This window comes from Podarcis muralis, chromosome 13 (assembly GCF_964188315.1).
Source record: "Podarcis muralis chromosome 13, rPodMur119.hap1.1, whole genome shotgun sequence".
Classification (NCBI taxonomy): Eukaryota; Metazoa; Chordata; class Lepidosauria; order Squamata; family Lacertidae; genus Podarcis; species Podarcis muralis.
The window spans coordinates 3,212,524-3,229,329 of record NC_135667.1 but is presented as its reverse complement, the minus strand read 5'-3'; the positions used below and the strand labels follow the sequence as shown (position 1 = coordinate 3,229,329).

The 16,806-nt window shown below is 48.9% G+C and overlaps 1 protein-coding gene across 4 annotated transcripts in view; it reads right to left on the bottom strand.

Annotated features, from left to right (window-relative positions):
- The window catches only part of NLGN2 (neuroligin 2), a 71,441-nt gene that overhangs the window by 25,782 nt on the left and 28,853 nt on the right, over nucleotides 1-16,806 (bottom strand). For 3 of the 4 annotated variants that reach the window (XM_028703614.2, XM_028703610.2, XM_077916800.1), the window contains one exon: nucleotides 9,890-9,946. The exons of the other annotated variant lie outside the window; for it this stretch is intronic. Coding sequence is in view for 2 of the 3 variants with exons in the window: in XM_028703610.2 (XP_028559443.1) it covers nucleotides 9,890-9,946 (57 nt within the window). In the remaining variant the exon portion in view is untranslated. The remainder of the gene's footprint in view (nucleotides 1-9,889; nucleotides 9,947-16,806) is intronic. 4 annotated transcript variants of the gene reach the window in all.

The window sequence follows — 16,806 nt, the reverse complement described above, 5'->3', positions numbered from 1 at the left end:
TTTGACTTTGGACAACCTGGTCCCCCTCGCATTAGGCTGGGTGTTCATCAGTATGCGGAAGATACCCAACTCTGCCTCTCTTTCAAATCAGAACCAGTGGAGGCGGTGAAGGTCCTGTGTGAGTGTCTGGAGGCGGTTGGAGGATGGATGGCGGCTAACGGATTGAGGTTGAATCCTGACAAGACAGAAGTACTATTTTTGGGGGACAGGAGGCAGGCAGGTGTGGAGGATTCCCTGGTCCTGAATGGGGCAACTTGGACTTCTCTAGTTATCTCCCGCTTGGACTACTGCAATGCGCTCTACGTGGGGCTAGACTAGAACGCGGCAGCTAGACTGGGGACTGGGAGTGGCCGCCAAGACCACATAACACCGGTTGGCTCCCAGTACGTTTCCGAGCACAATTCAAAGTGTTGGTGCTGACCTTGAAAGCCCTAAACGGCCTCAAAGGCCCAGTAGACCTGAAGGAGCGTCTCCTCCCCCATCATTCTGCCCGGACACTGAGGTCCAGCTCCGAGGGCCTTCTGGCGGTTCCCTCCCTGCAAGAAGTGAGGTTACAGGAACCAGGCAGAGGGACTTCTCAATGGTGGCGCCCGCCCTGTGGAACTCCCTCCCACCAGATGTCAAAGAGAACAACTCCCAGACTTTTAGAACACATGTGAAGGCAGCCCTGTTTAGGGAAGCTTTTAATGTTTGATGCATTATGGTATTTTAATATTTTGTTGGAAGCCGTCCAGAATGGCTGGGGAAGCCCAGCCAGATGGGTGGGGTATATATAATAAATTATTATTATTATAAAATTATTATTAATCCAGCACTCTAACCGCTACACCGCACTGCTGTTGGGACTCCAGCTCCCACCCGCTCCAGTCAATGTTTAGAAATGCCAGGATCAGGCCGACGGCCCATCCTGTTCTCACAGTGGCCAACCTGTGGGAAAGCCAGCATTCAGGATTCGAACACAAGACCTGCGATTGCCTTCTGCGGTTTCCGGCAGCTGGAATCCAGGAGCGTCGCTGCCGCTGACCGTGGAGGTCAGCGCACAGCCATCCTGGCCAAGAGCCGCGGATATTCCTCGATTTCTCCGATCCTGATTTGAAGGTGTATTCCATTTGTGGGAGAATTCGTCTGGTGGCAGGGAGTTCCACTGGTTAATTACAGCACGGGACACTTAATCTCAAGGTTGTGGTTTCGAGACCCATGTTGGGCCAAAGATCCTTGCAATTCCCATGCAACTCGATGGTTATTTGTTGCGTGAAGATTGGCAGGTCCATGAAAACCACTGGGTGGCCCTTGAGTCGTTTCAATACAGTAAACCAGCCTTTCCCCTTCCAGATATTTTGGAGCGGAACTCCCATCAACCCCAGCCAGCAGGGGATGATGGGAGTTGTAGTACAGCGGGCGCCGCCGACGGGCGCTGATGTTTGAAGGATCTGGAGGGCACCCGGTTGAGGATTGCTGCGGTGAGCCCTCGCCCTGCTGTGGGTGTTTCGAGGAGAAATTCTGGGTGGACCAGCTGTTTGCCAGATGTTTCGCAGGAGGGGAGGGGGCTCCAAAGTGGGGAGATGAATATGTTGCTGACCTTTTTGCTCGGCTTACGGATTGCCGGTGGCAACCCACAAAGCAGAGCTGCGAAAGGGTCCAGAAAAGGCCAACCCAAATGATCGAGGGGACGGGGGGCGGTTGTGGCGTTTGGGAATTTCTGGTTTCAGAGAAAAAGCCAAAATCCGTGAAATTAGGCCTTGCATAGAGACCGAGAAAGAGTTTGCCTCCCTCTCTGGCAACACTGGAACTCATGAACGTTGGAAGATTAAAAAAAGACCTTTTTCATGCTTCGTTCAGCGTTGTTCAACTATGGAACTCCCTGCCACGGGAAGACAACCTAGATGGCTTTCAAAGAGGACTGGACCAATTCACGGAAGAGGAGACAGCTTTGGACAGCCGGGCACCTTCATTCGACATCTTTAGGGGCAAGCCGAAAACGTTCCTCTCCAAGCCGGCTTGTGTCTTTTTAATATTCCATAGATTTTTAAATGTGGGAGAGAGGGGCTATTGTTTTAACTATTTATTTGTGCTTTTATGCTGTATTTCAATCTTGTGAACCACCCTGACATCTTCGGATGAAGGGCATTAAATAATAATAATAATAATAATAATAATAATAAGTGCAATGGCTATATTCTACCACCAGTAGGAAACAGCAGGTGGAACGAGGCTCAGATCCTGTGTTCGAGTCCTGCTTGTAGGCTTCCCCTTGGGGTATCTGGTTGGCCGCTGTGAGAAGTCTTCCCCAACAGATATGCTGTTTTATATATATATATATATATCGGGATGCAAATTTAATAACTTTGGAACTCCCTGCCACTTGATATCAGGTTCCACACTTTTTGGGGAGCCTGTTTTAAATATTTTAGTTTAGGCAAGCCTGTTTAAGACACGTAGGCCGTTGGCACGTGTTTTAATCTGTGTTTTTTTTTATCTTATTGTTGATGCTGAATTATCTTTCGTCCATTATTCCTAAATGTTTTTTTAAAAAGCTGCTTTTACCCATCCTCTTATCACTTTATCCTTTCTGTAAGCCGCTCTGAGACCTTTTCCTTCTCCTCACCATCGAGCGGTAGGCGCGTTTTGCCAAACGAAACGAACAATAGGTAAATAAGCGGGGGGTCAGGCTAGATGACCCCGGCGCCCCCTTCCAACTCTACAATTCTATAATCTCCCTCCAAGGCATTTAAACAGCCCTCCGCTCTGAATTTGGACCCGTTCCACGCTGAATCCTCTGCTGTATCCTCTTGCGCTTTGTGGCGTTGTTTTAAACGAACCCCATGTCAGCTGCCCTAAAAGGAAAAAAATAAATAGCCCAGGGATATTTGATTTTGAAGACCTTTTTCCTCAGGTGGGATATGGCCCCAGATCTCTGGGTCGTCCTTCGCTCTGGCCCCACCTGAAGCAGCAAACGCCATTCGCTTCAGACATGTAAAGGTAAAGGGACCCCTGACCATTAGGTCCAGTCGTGACCGACTCTGGGGTTGCGGCGTTCATCTCGCTTTACTGGCCGAGGGAGCCAGCGTACAGCTTCCGGGTCATGTGGCCAGCAGGACTAAGCCGCTTCTGGCAAAACCAGAGCAGCGCACGGAAACGCCGTTTACCTTCCCGCCGGAGCAGTACCTATTTATCTACTTGCACTTTGAGGTGCTTTCGAACTGCTAGGTGGGCAGGAGCAGGACCGAGCAACGGGAGCTCACCCCGTCGCAGGGATTCGAACCACTGACCTTCTGATCGGCAAGTCCTAGGCTCTGTGGTTTAACCCACAGTGCCACCCGTGTCCCATACATGTCCCAAACCCGCCTTCAGACATGTGCTGGGTACAAAATATGGTCCCAGGCGCCGCCAAAATCTTTGGACAAGAAGCTTTATTTTTAGTTGGAATTGCTTTGGGGGCAGATTCTAGCTTGTAATTGCTTTTAGATGCAATTGTTTTTAGAACGTTTCCACCTGTTTTACAAGGCTTTTGCATTTTGCTTTTCAATTGCATCTCCGTTTGTAGCCCAGGGACCCTCAGGGAGGAACGGCTGGCTATAAATTCAAGAAATAAAAAGGATAAAGAAAGAAAGATTTATTATTATTTTTATTATTATGTGCCCAGGTTTTCCTCGACCCAGGAGACCATGCCCCAGCCTTCATTTTTTTCTGATTTCCAAATTTCATTTGCTTTTGCGCCGCTGTTTTACTGGTTTTAAGTTGCATTTTTTGTTTCAGTTCTTGGTTTTAACCTACACCTCTGAAACGTTGTTGCTGTTTTAAATAATAAGCAATTTGGAGCCCTTTCCTTTATAAAGGAAACATATGCAGAAATAGATACTTGAAATAAACACCTGTCCTGTACTGGCAGAATATGGCTACATTGGTACGGGAGAAAGAAAGAAAAACTCTGCACGTGCTCAGGAACACACACAGGAAGTGTTCAGAAGGGTGTGCCTTGTCTTCAGACCAGGATTTTCTAAATTCGTACTCTTCGGCTGAACAACGCAGGTCACAATCTTAGCTCACTAACTGGACTAACTCACAAAACAGCCGCAGTTCCTGCAATGCATGGGGTTAGACTAGATGACCCCTGGTGTCCCCACTCTTTAATTCTACGACTAATTCAATAATAATATTAATAATAATAATAATAATAATAATAATAATAATAATAATAATAAAATTTTTATATCCCGCCCTCCCCAGCCGAAGCCGGGCTCAGGGCGGCTAACAACAATAAAACAATACGACATTCTAAAATCATTTCATTCTAAAATTAATTCAAATCAAATTGATGGCAACCATTGGGCTAGAGTTCTGTGAAGATTGCCAAAGGAGGGGGTCAGGCTGTGCCTTGGCCAAAGGCCTGGTGGAACAGCTCCGTCTTGCAGGCCCTGCGGAAAGATGTCAAGTCCCGCAGGGCCCTGGTCTCTTGTGACAGAGCGTTCCAGCAGATTGGGGCCACGGCTGAAAAGGCCCTGGCTCTGGTTGAGGCCAGCCTAACCTCCCTGTGGTCCGGGACCTCCAGGATGTTTTTATTTGAAGACCGTAAGGTCCTCCGTGGGACATACCAGGAGAGGCGGTCCCGTAGGTACGAGGTTCCTAGGCCGTATAGGGCTTTGAAGGTTAAAACCAGCACCTTAGACCTGATCCTGTACTCCACCGGGAGCCAGTGCAGCTGGTATAGCACCGGGTGAATGTGATCTCGCAGCGAAGACCTCGTAAGGAGTCTCGCCGCGTCATTCTGCACCGGCAGGAGTTTCTGGGTCAGTCTCAAGGGCAGCCCCACATAGAGCGAGTTACAATAATCCAGTCTGGAGGTGAGCGTCGCGTGGATCACAGTGGCCAGATCAGGGCGAGGGAGGTAAGGAGCCAACTGCTTAGCTTGGCGGAGATGGAAAAATGCCGCCTTTGTTGTAGCTGCAACCTGCGCCTCCATGGAAAGGGAGGTGTTGAAGATGACACCCAAACTCTTAACGGACGGTGCTGGCACTAATTGCGCCCCCGCAAGAGATGGGATTCTTTCCTCCCCCTCTGCTTTCCAGAGGAGGAAGTTCTCCTTTTCCCTATGTTGGAGAGGAGGCCACAGGATGGGACAAGAAAGGGGTTCTTAAGTATACGGTGAACCCCAAATTCTTTCCCTGCCAAAACTCCACCAAACTCTATCTATTTAGTTGAATGGTAAAATCCTGAGCAGGCACTGTTTCCTGGTTTCCCCATGCAGGGAGTCTTTTTTCAGATAACCGGTGTCTGCCTTGCTCTGCTAGATTTCTACTTGCAGGGAGTCTTTTTCAGATAACCAGTGTCTTCCCTGCTCTGCTAGATTTCTACTTGCAGGGAGGTTTTTTTTAGATACCCCCCCCCCCCAATCTAGTAGAAGATTGTAAAAAATGTGACCCTTCTCTTTCAGCCTAAAGCAGTGCAGCCCATTCTACACCCCAGGTAAACCCTTGTTGATCTATTTGTGTGGCAGCACCTAGCCTGTGGAACTCCCTGCCTATTGCCACCAGGCAGGTGCCTTCGCTGGGCTCTTTTCGGGGCCAGCTAAAAAAAATATTTTTGTTCAGACAAGCCTGCACAGATGTGTAGAACGTACATTTTAATCTGTTTTTACTTTATTGCTGGTTTTTGTTTGTTTTAAAGAGTCTCTTTTTTTTACTGTTCTTCCTGGCAAATTTATTGTTTTCTTCTCCTTGTAAACTTGTTTTTTTAGGATTTATTTGTTTTTTTTTTTACAAACAAGCAGTGTGTAAATTTTAAATAAGTAAAATGAAACTGTTCCACCGCCTCATTCTGCCACCATCAGTAAGTGTGGCATTGGATGCGAAACAAGGCGTTTCTCTTTGTGCTTTCTCTTCTTTCCTCCGCTTCCATTTGCCTAGTTTTTATGACAATAAAAACCACACGCAAATGGTTCTGCATCCACGAGCCTCAGGTTCTGGGAGATCAGAAGTGTCAATTTCCGCTCTTAAACTAACCACAGTCCCCCAACCCCATTACATCCAAACTGCGGTTTCCTGGAAACACCGTGGCTTGTTAAAACGGACCACAATCAAATTGTGGGTTTGACATACTGGCTTGTTCTGAAACCAACAGTTTAGAGGAAACCACAGTTCCGGAGATTTGGACGAAATGGGAAACTGAGGTCAGTTTAAAAGTTGCAGAAGGGTTTGGGATGTTTTTTCATGTAGAGAAAAGACGATTAAGAGGCGACATGATAGAAGTCAAGTATGCATGGCCCAGAGAAAATTATTTCCTCCCTCTCTCGTGGCAGTAGGACTAATAATAATAATAATAATAATAATAATAATAATAATAATAAAATTTATTACTCTGGGACAGCTTCCAACAAGAGCTTCAAAATACATTAAATGAAGTTGAACATTGGAAGTCTCAGGACAGATAAAAGATAGCCTTTCTTCCTGAAGCGCTGTTAACCTGTGGAACTCCCTGCCACAGGGTGGCCACCAACTCAAAAAGTAAAGGTAAAGGTACCCCTGCCCGTACGGGCCAGTCTTGCCAGACTCTGGGGTTGTGCGCCCATCTCACTCAAGAGGCCGGGGGCCAGCGCTGTCCGAAGACACGTGGCCAGCGTGACATCACTGCTCTGGCGAGCCAGAGCCGCACACGGAAACGCCGTTTACCTTCCCGCCAGTAAACGGTCCCTATTTATCTACTTGCACCCGGGGGTGCTTTCGAACTGCTAGGTTGGCAGGCGCTGGGACCGAGTGACGGGAGCGCACCCCGCCGCGGGGATTCGAACCGCCGACCTTTCGATCGGCAAGTCCTAGGCGCTGAGGCTTTTACCCACAGCGCCACCCGCGTCCCTACTTAGATGGCTTTAAAAGAGGACTGGGCAAATTATCGGAGGACTAAGGGTATCCAGTAGCTCATTTACGAGCGAACACGGTCTCCATAGCCTTGCAAAGAGAGGCTGGAACCACAACCGGTGTGCAAATTTTGCTAACAGCAGAGGATTTCCCACTGTTTCAAATCATTTTTCTTTTCCTACACGGGATTAAAATACCTGGGGGAGAGTTGCAGTTTGGACTCTTGTTGGTACGAAATAACCCTCCGCGTATACCAGGGCCCACGAGTCCAATTTCTCCGCTCCATCTAATAAACCCAAAATATTCCGGTCCACCGACTTCCTGCTCCCTCTGCGCAATAATTTGCTGCAGGACCCTTTAAAAAAACAACAGAAAACCCCAAACCCTTTCCTGCGTTTTCTTTCCTCAAATTCGAACTCTCAGCAGCGCCGTTCCAGTCTGGGCGAAATAAAGGGTTGTGGTTGCAAAAAGAAAAGGGGGAGAGAGGGAAGATATTCGCAGACGGCTTTTCAGCGAGACGTCCCCCTTTCTCCTCCGGAAATTTCACGAAAATTCCCTGCTTGGCCAGAACGGTGAGAGATATAATTCCGCAGGGTCACCCGAAACACAACCGTCTGATAGTTTTGGGGCAAAAGGCGATGGAAAACAGTAAGGCCACTGCTGAGCGGGGCAAAAAAGGAAAATACCGTATTTTTTCCTCTATAAGACTCAATTTGTCCCTCCTAAAAAGTAAGGAGAAATGTGTGTGCGTCTTATGGAGCGAATGCAGGCTGCGCAGCTATCCCAGAAGCCAGAACAGCAAGAGGGATTGTTGCTTTCACTGTTCTGGCTTCTGAGATTCAGAATATTTTTTTTGTTTTTTTCTCCTCCAAAAACTAGTTGCGTCTTGTGGTCTGGTGCGTCTTATAGAGCGAAAAATACGGTAATTCTTAACTTGTTTGGTCTTTAAATGGGCGCATCATTGCACCCTAAATCGGTGGAATTATCGCATAAAAGTATTTATCGGTTAGCTTTGGGGGTCGGACCCCTTTGCTCAAGGGGGCCAGAGCACTTTGCATGCAGACGGTTGCGGGTTCAAACCCCGACAGAGTCTCCGTTTTAAAAGGAAACAGCCAGGGACCCAGAGAGATGCTGCCAGCCAGAACGGGTAACACTGGATTAGATGGGGAAAATGGCGCAAGGCATGGGTTTTTTTCTGCGTTTCTCCCAAATACGCAAGATTTCTTACGAGAAGCTGCGGCCGTATCCTGTTAACCAAACAGTCAAAGCACCTACAATTCCTTCACTCTCTAGTTCCTTTCTTGACATCCCTGAACTACAATTCCCACACCGCCCTGGTGCAAAGCGGCGGAAGGGGAGCCAGGTCTCGTTGGACTCCAACTCCCATCATCCCCCTGGCCATTGGGCCACGCTGGCTGGGGCTGATGGGAGTTGTAGTACATCAACATCTGGCTGACGAAAGCCGTTCTCAGCTGCTGACCAAGAAAACAAGGGAGCAGAGCAACTTTTCTGTAAAATGGGCACAAGGGAAATTGGGTCACCATTGGCTTTAATTCCGTCAGTTTGGGAGTGACAATAAATGTTCCCCGTTTCACAACTGGGGACTTTTAAGGGGTGGTGATGGCTTGTTTAAGGGACACCCTGGTTAGGGGGAAAATAACCCAAATATATATATTTTTAAGTTCGAAAAGGCAAGAAAACAATGGGAACCAGAGAACACCAGAGTCCCATCCCACGAAGCCCGTTCCTCTCTCACAATGAATTAAAAGTTGCCAAGTTCAGAAAACGAGAGGAAACAACACCCCCCCCCCCCCGTGGGCTTTTCTCCACCAAAAAAAAGCCACTTTATTTTGGAATTTGTGAGCGAGGAGGATTATGGGAAACAGGCCCAAAGCTTGGTTTGGTTTGGTGGTGTAATAATAAAATTTAAGGTCTTAATATATAATAAATGTTCATAAATGTACCAACCAAGCATGTACATAGATCAGCACAGGAAGACCGCCCTGAAACCATTTTGACTCCCAAACTGACCAAATGTTTCTCTGCAAGGAGGGAGGAGATGGGGAAAAAAACCTTCCTTGTTACAGGAATTGGAAAATCACCATCTCAAAGGAATGGGCGGACTACCAGGAAAGGCAATCAGATAAGGCATTATCAGATAACTTGGCAGACAGGGTAAAAACAACGCACTCAGATTTCTGTTGTAGACCGCCTTTTCTGTGATGTAGGTATGATGTTTGTGGGGGTGGTCTTGGACTCCAGGGCAGGCAATTTAAAATGTCTATATAAGGGCGGGCACACCTTTGTTCTGGGTCCTCCTCCTTTCCTGCGTGTGAGGGGAGCATCCTGTAGCAACAATTTAATAAAGATCAGGCTTACGAGCCGCTTTGCTTCTCAATATTCTCTGGTTGGCCTCTGTTATTTTCTCCTACCAATAGGGAACCCTCTTAAGGACTCTATACGGGCTCTTGGATACCCCATAAGGGAAGAAGGGCACATTTTGTTTACAACAGAGGGGATACCATCCACCTCCCCACACCCCACACCCACCCACAAATACAAGCACACACCCAGATCCCAAATGAAATTCTTCCCTTTGCAACAAAAATTCTTCTAAATCTCAGTTCATCATCTGGCCCTAGCTGGATTGTTTAGCAGGGGGTGGTATTGTTATTGTTTGTTTCCCTTCCAAAAAAAAGGAGGAGAAAAAAAAAGAGAGGAAAAGGTAAAGAAAGAAGGAAGCGAAAATTGTGATGATTTTGGAAAACAAGAAAGGGGGGGGTGCGCTTTCCCAAAAAAAGGAAAAAAGAGGGGAGGGGGAGGGTTGCTTTTTTTCCAAAAGTTTATATATTATTTGTTCTGGTTTCTTTTCTTTTTTTAATCAATATATATATATATTTAAAAAGAAGAAGAAGTAAAAAACCAAAAAACCAAAACCAAAAATAAAAAAAGGAAAATATTTTGTTTCTGTTTCTGTTTTTTTGTTTTGTTTTTTTGTTTTAAAAAAGCAAGATTTGTGAAACATGCAGGAAAAATACCTTCGTCTGGAGAGGGATTGTTAGTTGACACCTCCTCACGCTTTTTCGTGAGCGGACCTAAGAGCAAGAAAAAAGAAGAAAAAAGAAAAATGGGACAAGGGGGTAAAAAGAGAGAGAAAGATCAAGAAAAAAAAGAGATCGGTTTTTTTGCGTTTCGTTTTTCGTCTGCTTCAGCAAAAAGGGAAAAAAGCAATATTTCTTTTCTTTCTTTTAGCAAAATACAAACAATTTTCGTTTTTTTAAAGGTTTTGTTTTCTCCTGGGCTTGTGTGTGTGTGGTGTTGCTGGGATATTTTTATTTTTCCTTTTCCCCCCCACCGAAAAAAGCATATATATATATATATAATAGATTTATATATATGACACAGAATTATAGAGAAACCGGATGCTGTGAAATTAAAGGTTGGTTAGAGACAAACCAGGTTGGGAGGGGTGGGGTGGGGGAGTGGGTTAGATCCTGAAATGGATAACAGAACCATATGGACTACCTGGGAGGGAGGGATTCTTTGCTTGCAGTTTCTGCATCGGAACGGGTTGGACTAGATGACCCCTGCTGGTCCCTTTCAAGTCTACAACCATCTGCGAGGGACCCTGCAAGATGCGATTTTCCTGCATCGCAGGAGGGTTGGACTAGATGACATTTGGGGCTCCCTTTCCAAATTTCATTTGGGCAGACAAACTCACTTCCTTAAGGGCCACACCAAATTCCTCTCTTCGCAACTCGCCGGATCTTTAAATCGGAAACGGGCCTCTAAAGAAATCTGTGTGCCTGCAAAAACTGTCCTGTTCTGCTATCGCCGGTGCTTTTTTCCTAAAGAGAATGTTTAGGGGTACTCTCGTTTTGAAAAATCACCATTTTGTAGTTCAAATTGAGGGAAATAAATACAGCAAATGGACAAAAGTACAGGGGACGCTCGGGTCGCGAACGTGATGTGTGCGGGATGCACGTTCGCAACCCACAGTCGCACATCTGCGCATGCACAGGTTGCGATTCGGTGCTTCTGCGCATGTGCAAAGCGCAATTTAGCGCTTCTGTGCATGTGCAAAGCGCGATTTAGCGCTTCTGTGCATGTGCAAAGCGTAATTTAATGCTTCTGCGCATGCTCGGCTGCCGAAACCCAGAAGTAACCCATTCCAGTACTTCTGGCTTTCGGCGGTCCGCAACCTGAAGCGTCTGTGACCCGAAGTATGACTGTACAAAGATTCAAAAAATGTGGGCTTTGCGTACCTCCAGAAAAAAAGCACTGGTTATTACATTGTGCGTTTTTATCTTGCAAACTGCCTTTGTGATTCTCAAATGCTGTCGTACATTGGATCTCAGACGCCTCGGCTCCAGAACAAATTGGCTCCCGAACAATTGAAACCTGGAAGTGAGCATTCTGGTTTCTGAACGTCCTTTCGGGAGCCGAACGTCTGACGCGGCTTCCGATTGGCTGCAGGAGCTGCTTCCTGCAGCCAATCGGAAGCCGCGCTTTGGTTCCTGGACATTTCGGAACCCGAACGCACTCCCGGTACGACTGTGCAGAAATTTAATAAACGGATACATCTCCTCGTGTAACCGCTTAGAAATGCTAAAAAATGCTAAGAGCTTTTAAATAAAATGAAATAAATATGCTTTTATGAGGCTTTTTCTCCCAAGGGTGCCGATTCCAAAGTCAGGATCGAGTCCCTAACCCGCTTCCTGGGTCCTTGTTGACGTCTTTGGTTCTTACGGCCTTTAACCGGTGTGTGACATCATTTCCCACTGACGCAGAGGGTCAGTTCGCCTGGCTGCTAACCGGAAGGTTGGCGGTTCGAGTCCAGCCACGGGCGGCTGTGGGCAGGAATCCTGCATTTCAGTGAGTTGGCCTAGATGGCACCTCGGGGTCCCCTTTCCATCTGGACAATTCTACGAGAAAGCAGGCGTGCCACAGGTGCAGTCCACTCCCCGGACAGAACTGTGCGCATGAGCTGCACCGGTTGGACTCCTGCCTGCGTCCCAAGCATCCTTCCGGAAGACGCGGGAGGAAGGAACCGGGAGGCAAAGAGGACGAGGATGACGACTAGAGAGGGAAGCGACGGAAAGCAAAGCAAACCGGGAACTCTTTTTAATTTGGTGTCCTAGAGAAAAGGTTCGTCTCTCCGAGGCGAAGCCAAGAGCCCAGCGGGACGCGGGAAGGAGGCGTCGAGACGGGATCTGGCAGGCAGATGGGAGAGGGGGCGTGTGTGGCTGCCGCAAAGCTGCAGGACGCTGTAAGGGACCCGTACGGTCATCCATCTCAACCCCCTGCGGCTGGAGGAGGAGGTGTCGACAGACGGGAAGACAGCGCCGCCTGAAGAGCGCAGAGCTGGAGGAGGAAGGGGGGCAAAAGTAATGTCGATGCCCCATAGGGCCCCACAGATCCTGTCCCTACCAAGAGAAGGGGGTCGGACTCTTAAGCCCACGGAAGGGAGGGGAGAGGCGTTTGTCTGCATCCCCAAGGAGGAGACGTGGAAGACCAGGGTTTTCCAGCTCCTGAGCAATGCAAACAGGCCTCTACCTCTCTTTCAAATCAGAACCAGTGAAGGCGGTGAAGGTCCTGTGTGAGTGTCTGGAGGCGGTTGGAGGATGGATGGCGGCTAACAGATTGAGGTTGAATCCTGACAAGACAGAAGTACTGTTTTTAGGGGACAGGAGGTGGGCAGGTGTGGAGGACTCCCTGGTCCTGAATGGGGCAACTGTGCCTCTGAAGGACCAGGTGCGCAGCCTGGGAGTCATTCTGGACTCACCGCTATCCATGGAGGCGCAGGTCAGTTCTGTGTCCAGGGCAGCTGTCTCCCAGCTCCACCTGGTACGCAGGATGAGACCTTCCCTGCCCACAGACTGTCTGGCCAGAGTGGTGCATGCTCTGGTTATCTCCCGCTTGGACTACTGCAATGTGCTCTATGTGGGGCTACCTTTGAAGGTGACCCGGAAACTGCAACTAATCCAGAATGCGGCAGCTAGACTGGGGACTGGGAGCGGCCGCCGAGACCATATAACACTGGTCTTGAAAGACCTATATTGGCTCCCAGGACGTTTCCGAGCACAATTCAAAGTGTTGGTGTTGACTTTGAAAGCCCTAAACGGCCTCAAAGGCCCAGTAGACCTGAAGGAGCGTCTCCACTCCCATCATTCTGCCCAGATGCTGAGGTCCAGCTCCGAGGGCCTTCTGGCGGTTCCCTCATTGCGAGAAGCAAAGCTACAGGGAACCAGGCAGAGGGCCTTCTCGGTGGTGGCGCCCGCCCTGTGGAACGCTCTCCCATCAGATGTCAAAACGATAAACAACTACCAGACTTTTAGAAGACATCTTAAGGCAGTCCTGTACAGGGAACAGATAGGTAGCCGTGTTGGTCTGCCATAGTCAAAACAAAAAAAATTCCTTCCAGTAGCACCTTAAAGACCAACTGAGTTAGTTCTTGGTATGAGCTTTCGTGTGCATGCACACTTCTTCAGATACACTGAAACAGAAGTTGCCAGATCCTTCTATATAGTGAGAAGGTGGGGAGGGGTATTACTCAGAAGGGTGGTGGGAATGGGTGATTGGCAGATAGCTGTGATGAGCCTGTTGATGACTCTTAACGACTGCAATAGGTCTTACAGGAAAAAGCAAGGGGTGAGAAGGTGAAAAATGTACAGGGAAGTTTTTAAGGTGTGACATTTTAGTGTATTTTTGGTCTCTGTGGAAGCCGCCCAGAGTGGCTGGGGAAACCCAGCCAGATGGGCGGGGTACAAATAATAAATTATTATTATTATCATCATCATCATCATCTCTGGAACTCCCCGCTACAGGAATTCCCGAGACGAGTTTGCCGGGAAGGCGGCTGAGTTTCTGAGGAGGGGGACTTGCAACTGAAGGGAAATCCTACGCCGAGAAAACAGAGGGGGAGTTTTGGGGGACGGGGGAAGGAAAGGCGAAAGGCTTGGCACCATGCCCGGCTCAGTTCGGCCGGCCGAAATCTGGGGCAGCGCGACGGCTGGGGCAACTTCGGAGCGTCTCCCTTTCCTGCGTGCTCCCTGATGTGATGGCAGAACTGGGCATTTGCAGATTAAGACAGAAGGATTTTTCACGGGCTGGCGACTCGCCCCGGGGCAGCAACATCCTCCGCTATATAAAGAGAGCAGCGAGAGGGAGGGCAGAGCGGGAGAGCGAAAAACAGGGAGAGAAGGAGGGAGGGAGGGGGCTAACCACAAGTGCCCCTTCACCCTCCTGACCTGAGCTACTCTCTCAGGACAAGCCCACGGATCGTGACTCTCTGCCCTGACATCACCCCTCTCTTCTTCCGCCCGCCCGCAATTCAAAGCGCGGCCTTCTCTCTTGACTCTCTCGGGAATTCCTGTGGCAGGCAGTTCCGGAGGTTACCGGCCGTTCGTGCAGAGAACAAAAACGGAAAGGGAAGGAGGAGGCTGCTGGTGTTTGGGCCGACCCAAAGGTGGGTGAAGGGGACACGGGGACATGGGTGTTAAACCACAGAGCCTAGGGCTTGCCGATCAGAAGGTTGGCGGTTCGAATCCCCGCGACAGGGTGAGCTCCCATTGCTCGGTCCCTGCTCCTGCCAACCTAGCAGTTCGAAAGCACGTTAAAGTGCAAGCAGATAAATAGGTACCGCTGCGGCGGGAAGGTAAACGGCGTTTCCATGCGCTGCTCTGGTGCGCCAGAAGCGGCTTAGTCCTGCTGGCCACATGACCCGGAAGCTGTACGCCGGCTCCCTCGGCCAATAAAGCGAGATGAGCGGCGCAACCCCAGAATCGGCCACGGTCAGGGGTCCCTTTACCTTTACCTAAAGGTAGGTGAACCCAGCTGCCATGCGCTACCTATCAAAGGACCCGATCCAATGGAATTTAGCTGTGGTTGCGCGGGGTTGGTATAGATGACCCCTGGGGTCCCTTCCAGGTTCTGTGATTCTATATGAATGCATGCAGCTTCCCACCGGATCAGACCCAAGGTGGGCCACCTTTGCCATGCTCCCGTTGCTTTTAACTATCCTGCTTCCTGGGAGTTATAGTTTGGGGCGAGCCCCGGACATGCCCTATTATCTTGTCCTCGCCGGCCGACATTTTCCAGAGTGCACTGGGATGGACACATATATTAAATCGCCCTGGGCCTAAAACAGCCTTTGCCAACCTGGTGCCCTCCAGATGCTGGGGGAAATTTTATCTGCCGTCAAGTCCATCCAACATGGCAGCGGTCAGGGATAATGGGAGTTGTAGTCTGACGCCTGGAGGGAACGAAAGATTGGGGGAGACTGCCGCGGAGGTGTCCCTGAGGTTAAATTTTGCCATAAATGTCGGGTGAGTGGGTGAAGATCATTTTCCACTATTGGGGAGGGGTGGAATTGGCCCTCAAAATTGAATTTCAATATCCATACGGACAAACTTTATCTGCATTCCTGTATTTTTAGCTGTAAGCTGTCTTGAGCCCCATCCTGGGGAAAAGGTAGGGTTTAAATTTAAAAATATATAGTTTAAAGAAAATTTGTCCAGAGGGGTTACTCTGAGGAGGTCCAGGCTTCCATACTCATTTCCTACAGCTGCCTGCAATAATAATAATAATAATAATAATAATAATAATAATAATAATTTCTACCCTGCCCACCTGGCTGGGTTTCCTCAGCCACTCTGGGCAGCTTCCAACAAAATATTAAAAAATACAATAAAACATTCAGGCATTAAAAGCTTCCCTAAACAGGGGGCAGGACTTCCCTATCAAACAGGAACATCAAAAGATCCAGGCTGCAGGATCCGGCCAATGGCCACCTAGGCTGCATTCATGCCGAATGTTAAAAGCGCTGCGATACCGCTTTAAACAGCCATGGCTTGCCCCAAAGGATTCTGGGAGCTGTAGTTTGCTAAGGCTGCAGAGAGTTGTGAGGAGACCCCCCGCTATTCCCTTCAGAGAACTGCAATTCCCAGAATTCCCTGGGAAGAGGGATTGGCTGTTAACCCACTCTGGGAATGATAGCTCCATGAGCGGGAACAGCAGGGTCTCCTCACCACGCTCAGCCAACTACAGCTCCCAGAATCCCTTGGGAGAAGACATGCCAGTTTGACCGCCAACGCCGCTTCCCAGGGAACTCTGGGGGTTTTTGCTCTGTGCTCTCAGCACCCTCAACCCAACTACAGTTCCCAGGATTCCTTGGGGGAGAAACCATGACTTTAAAGCGCTCAACGAACGACATGAACGTGGCCCTCCTAGGCCAGTGTTTCCCAAACGTGGGTCTCCAGCTGTTTTTGGACTACAGCTCCCATCGCCCGCAGCTAACAAGACCAGCGGTCAGGGATGATGGGAAATGTAGTCCCGGAGACTCACGTTTGGGAAACCGCACAGTGGGGCAGATTCAGTTATGGGGCTTCCAGTTGCTGGCTCCTCTTTAAATAAAGATTATCCCAGATCGGGCCTGGCATTAAATCCACCTGTAACCTGCTCAGATTGGCCAGAAAACAAAACACCAAAATCCAAACCAACCAACCCTAAGCTGGGACCTCTTTCTCCTTTTTCTGTGGGTCTCTCTTACCCCCACTCCAGACCCTCCAAGAGACCCTATTTTCCAGGGTTATCCCCAGCTGTGAAACCTTTCGGACCAAGATGGTTGTGTTTTCTATTCTGGAACCTCTAAGTATCTCTATTTTCCAGGTCACCCCTGATTTACAGAAGCCGTCCCGGTTTTTTTATTTGATCCCGGAATCTCCCGCTTTTCCTTAAAGGTAAAGGGTAAAGGGACCCCTGACCATTAGGTCCAGTCGTGGCCGACCCTGGGGTTACGGCGCTCATCTCGCTTTACTGGCCGAGGGAGCCGGCGTACAGCTTCCGGGTCATGTGGCCAGCAGGACTAAGCCGCTTCTGGCGAACCAGGGCAGCGCACGGAAACACCGTTTACCTTCCCGCCGGAGCGGTACCTATTTATCTACTTGCCCTTTGA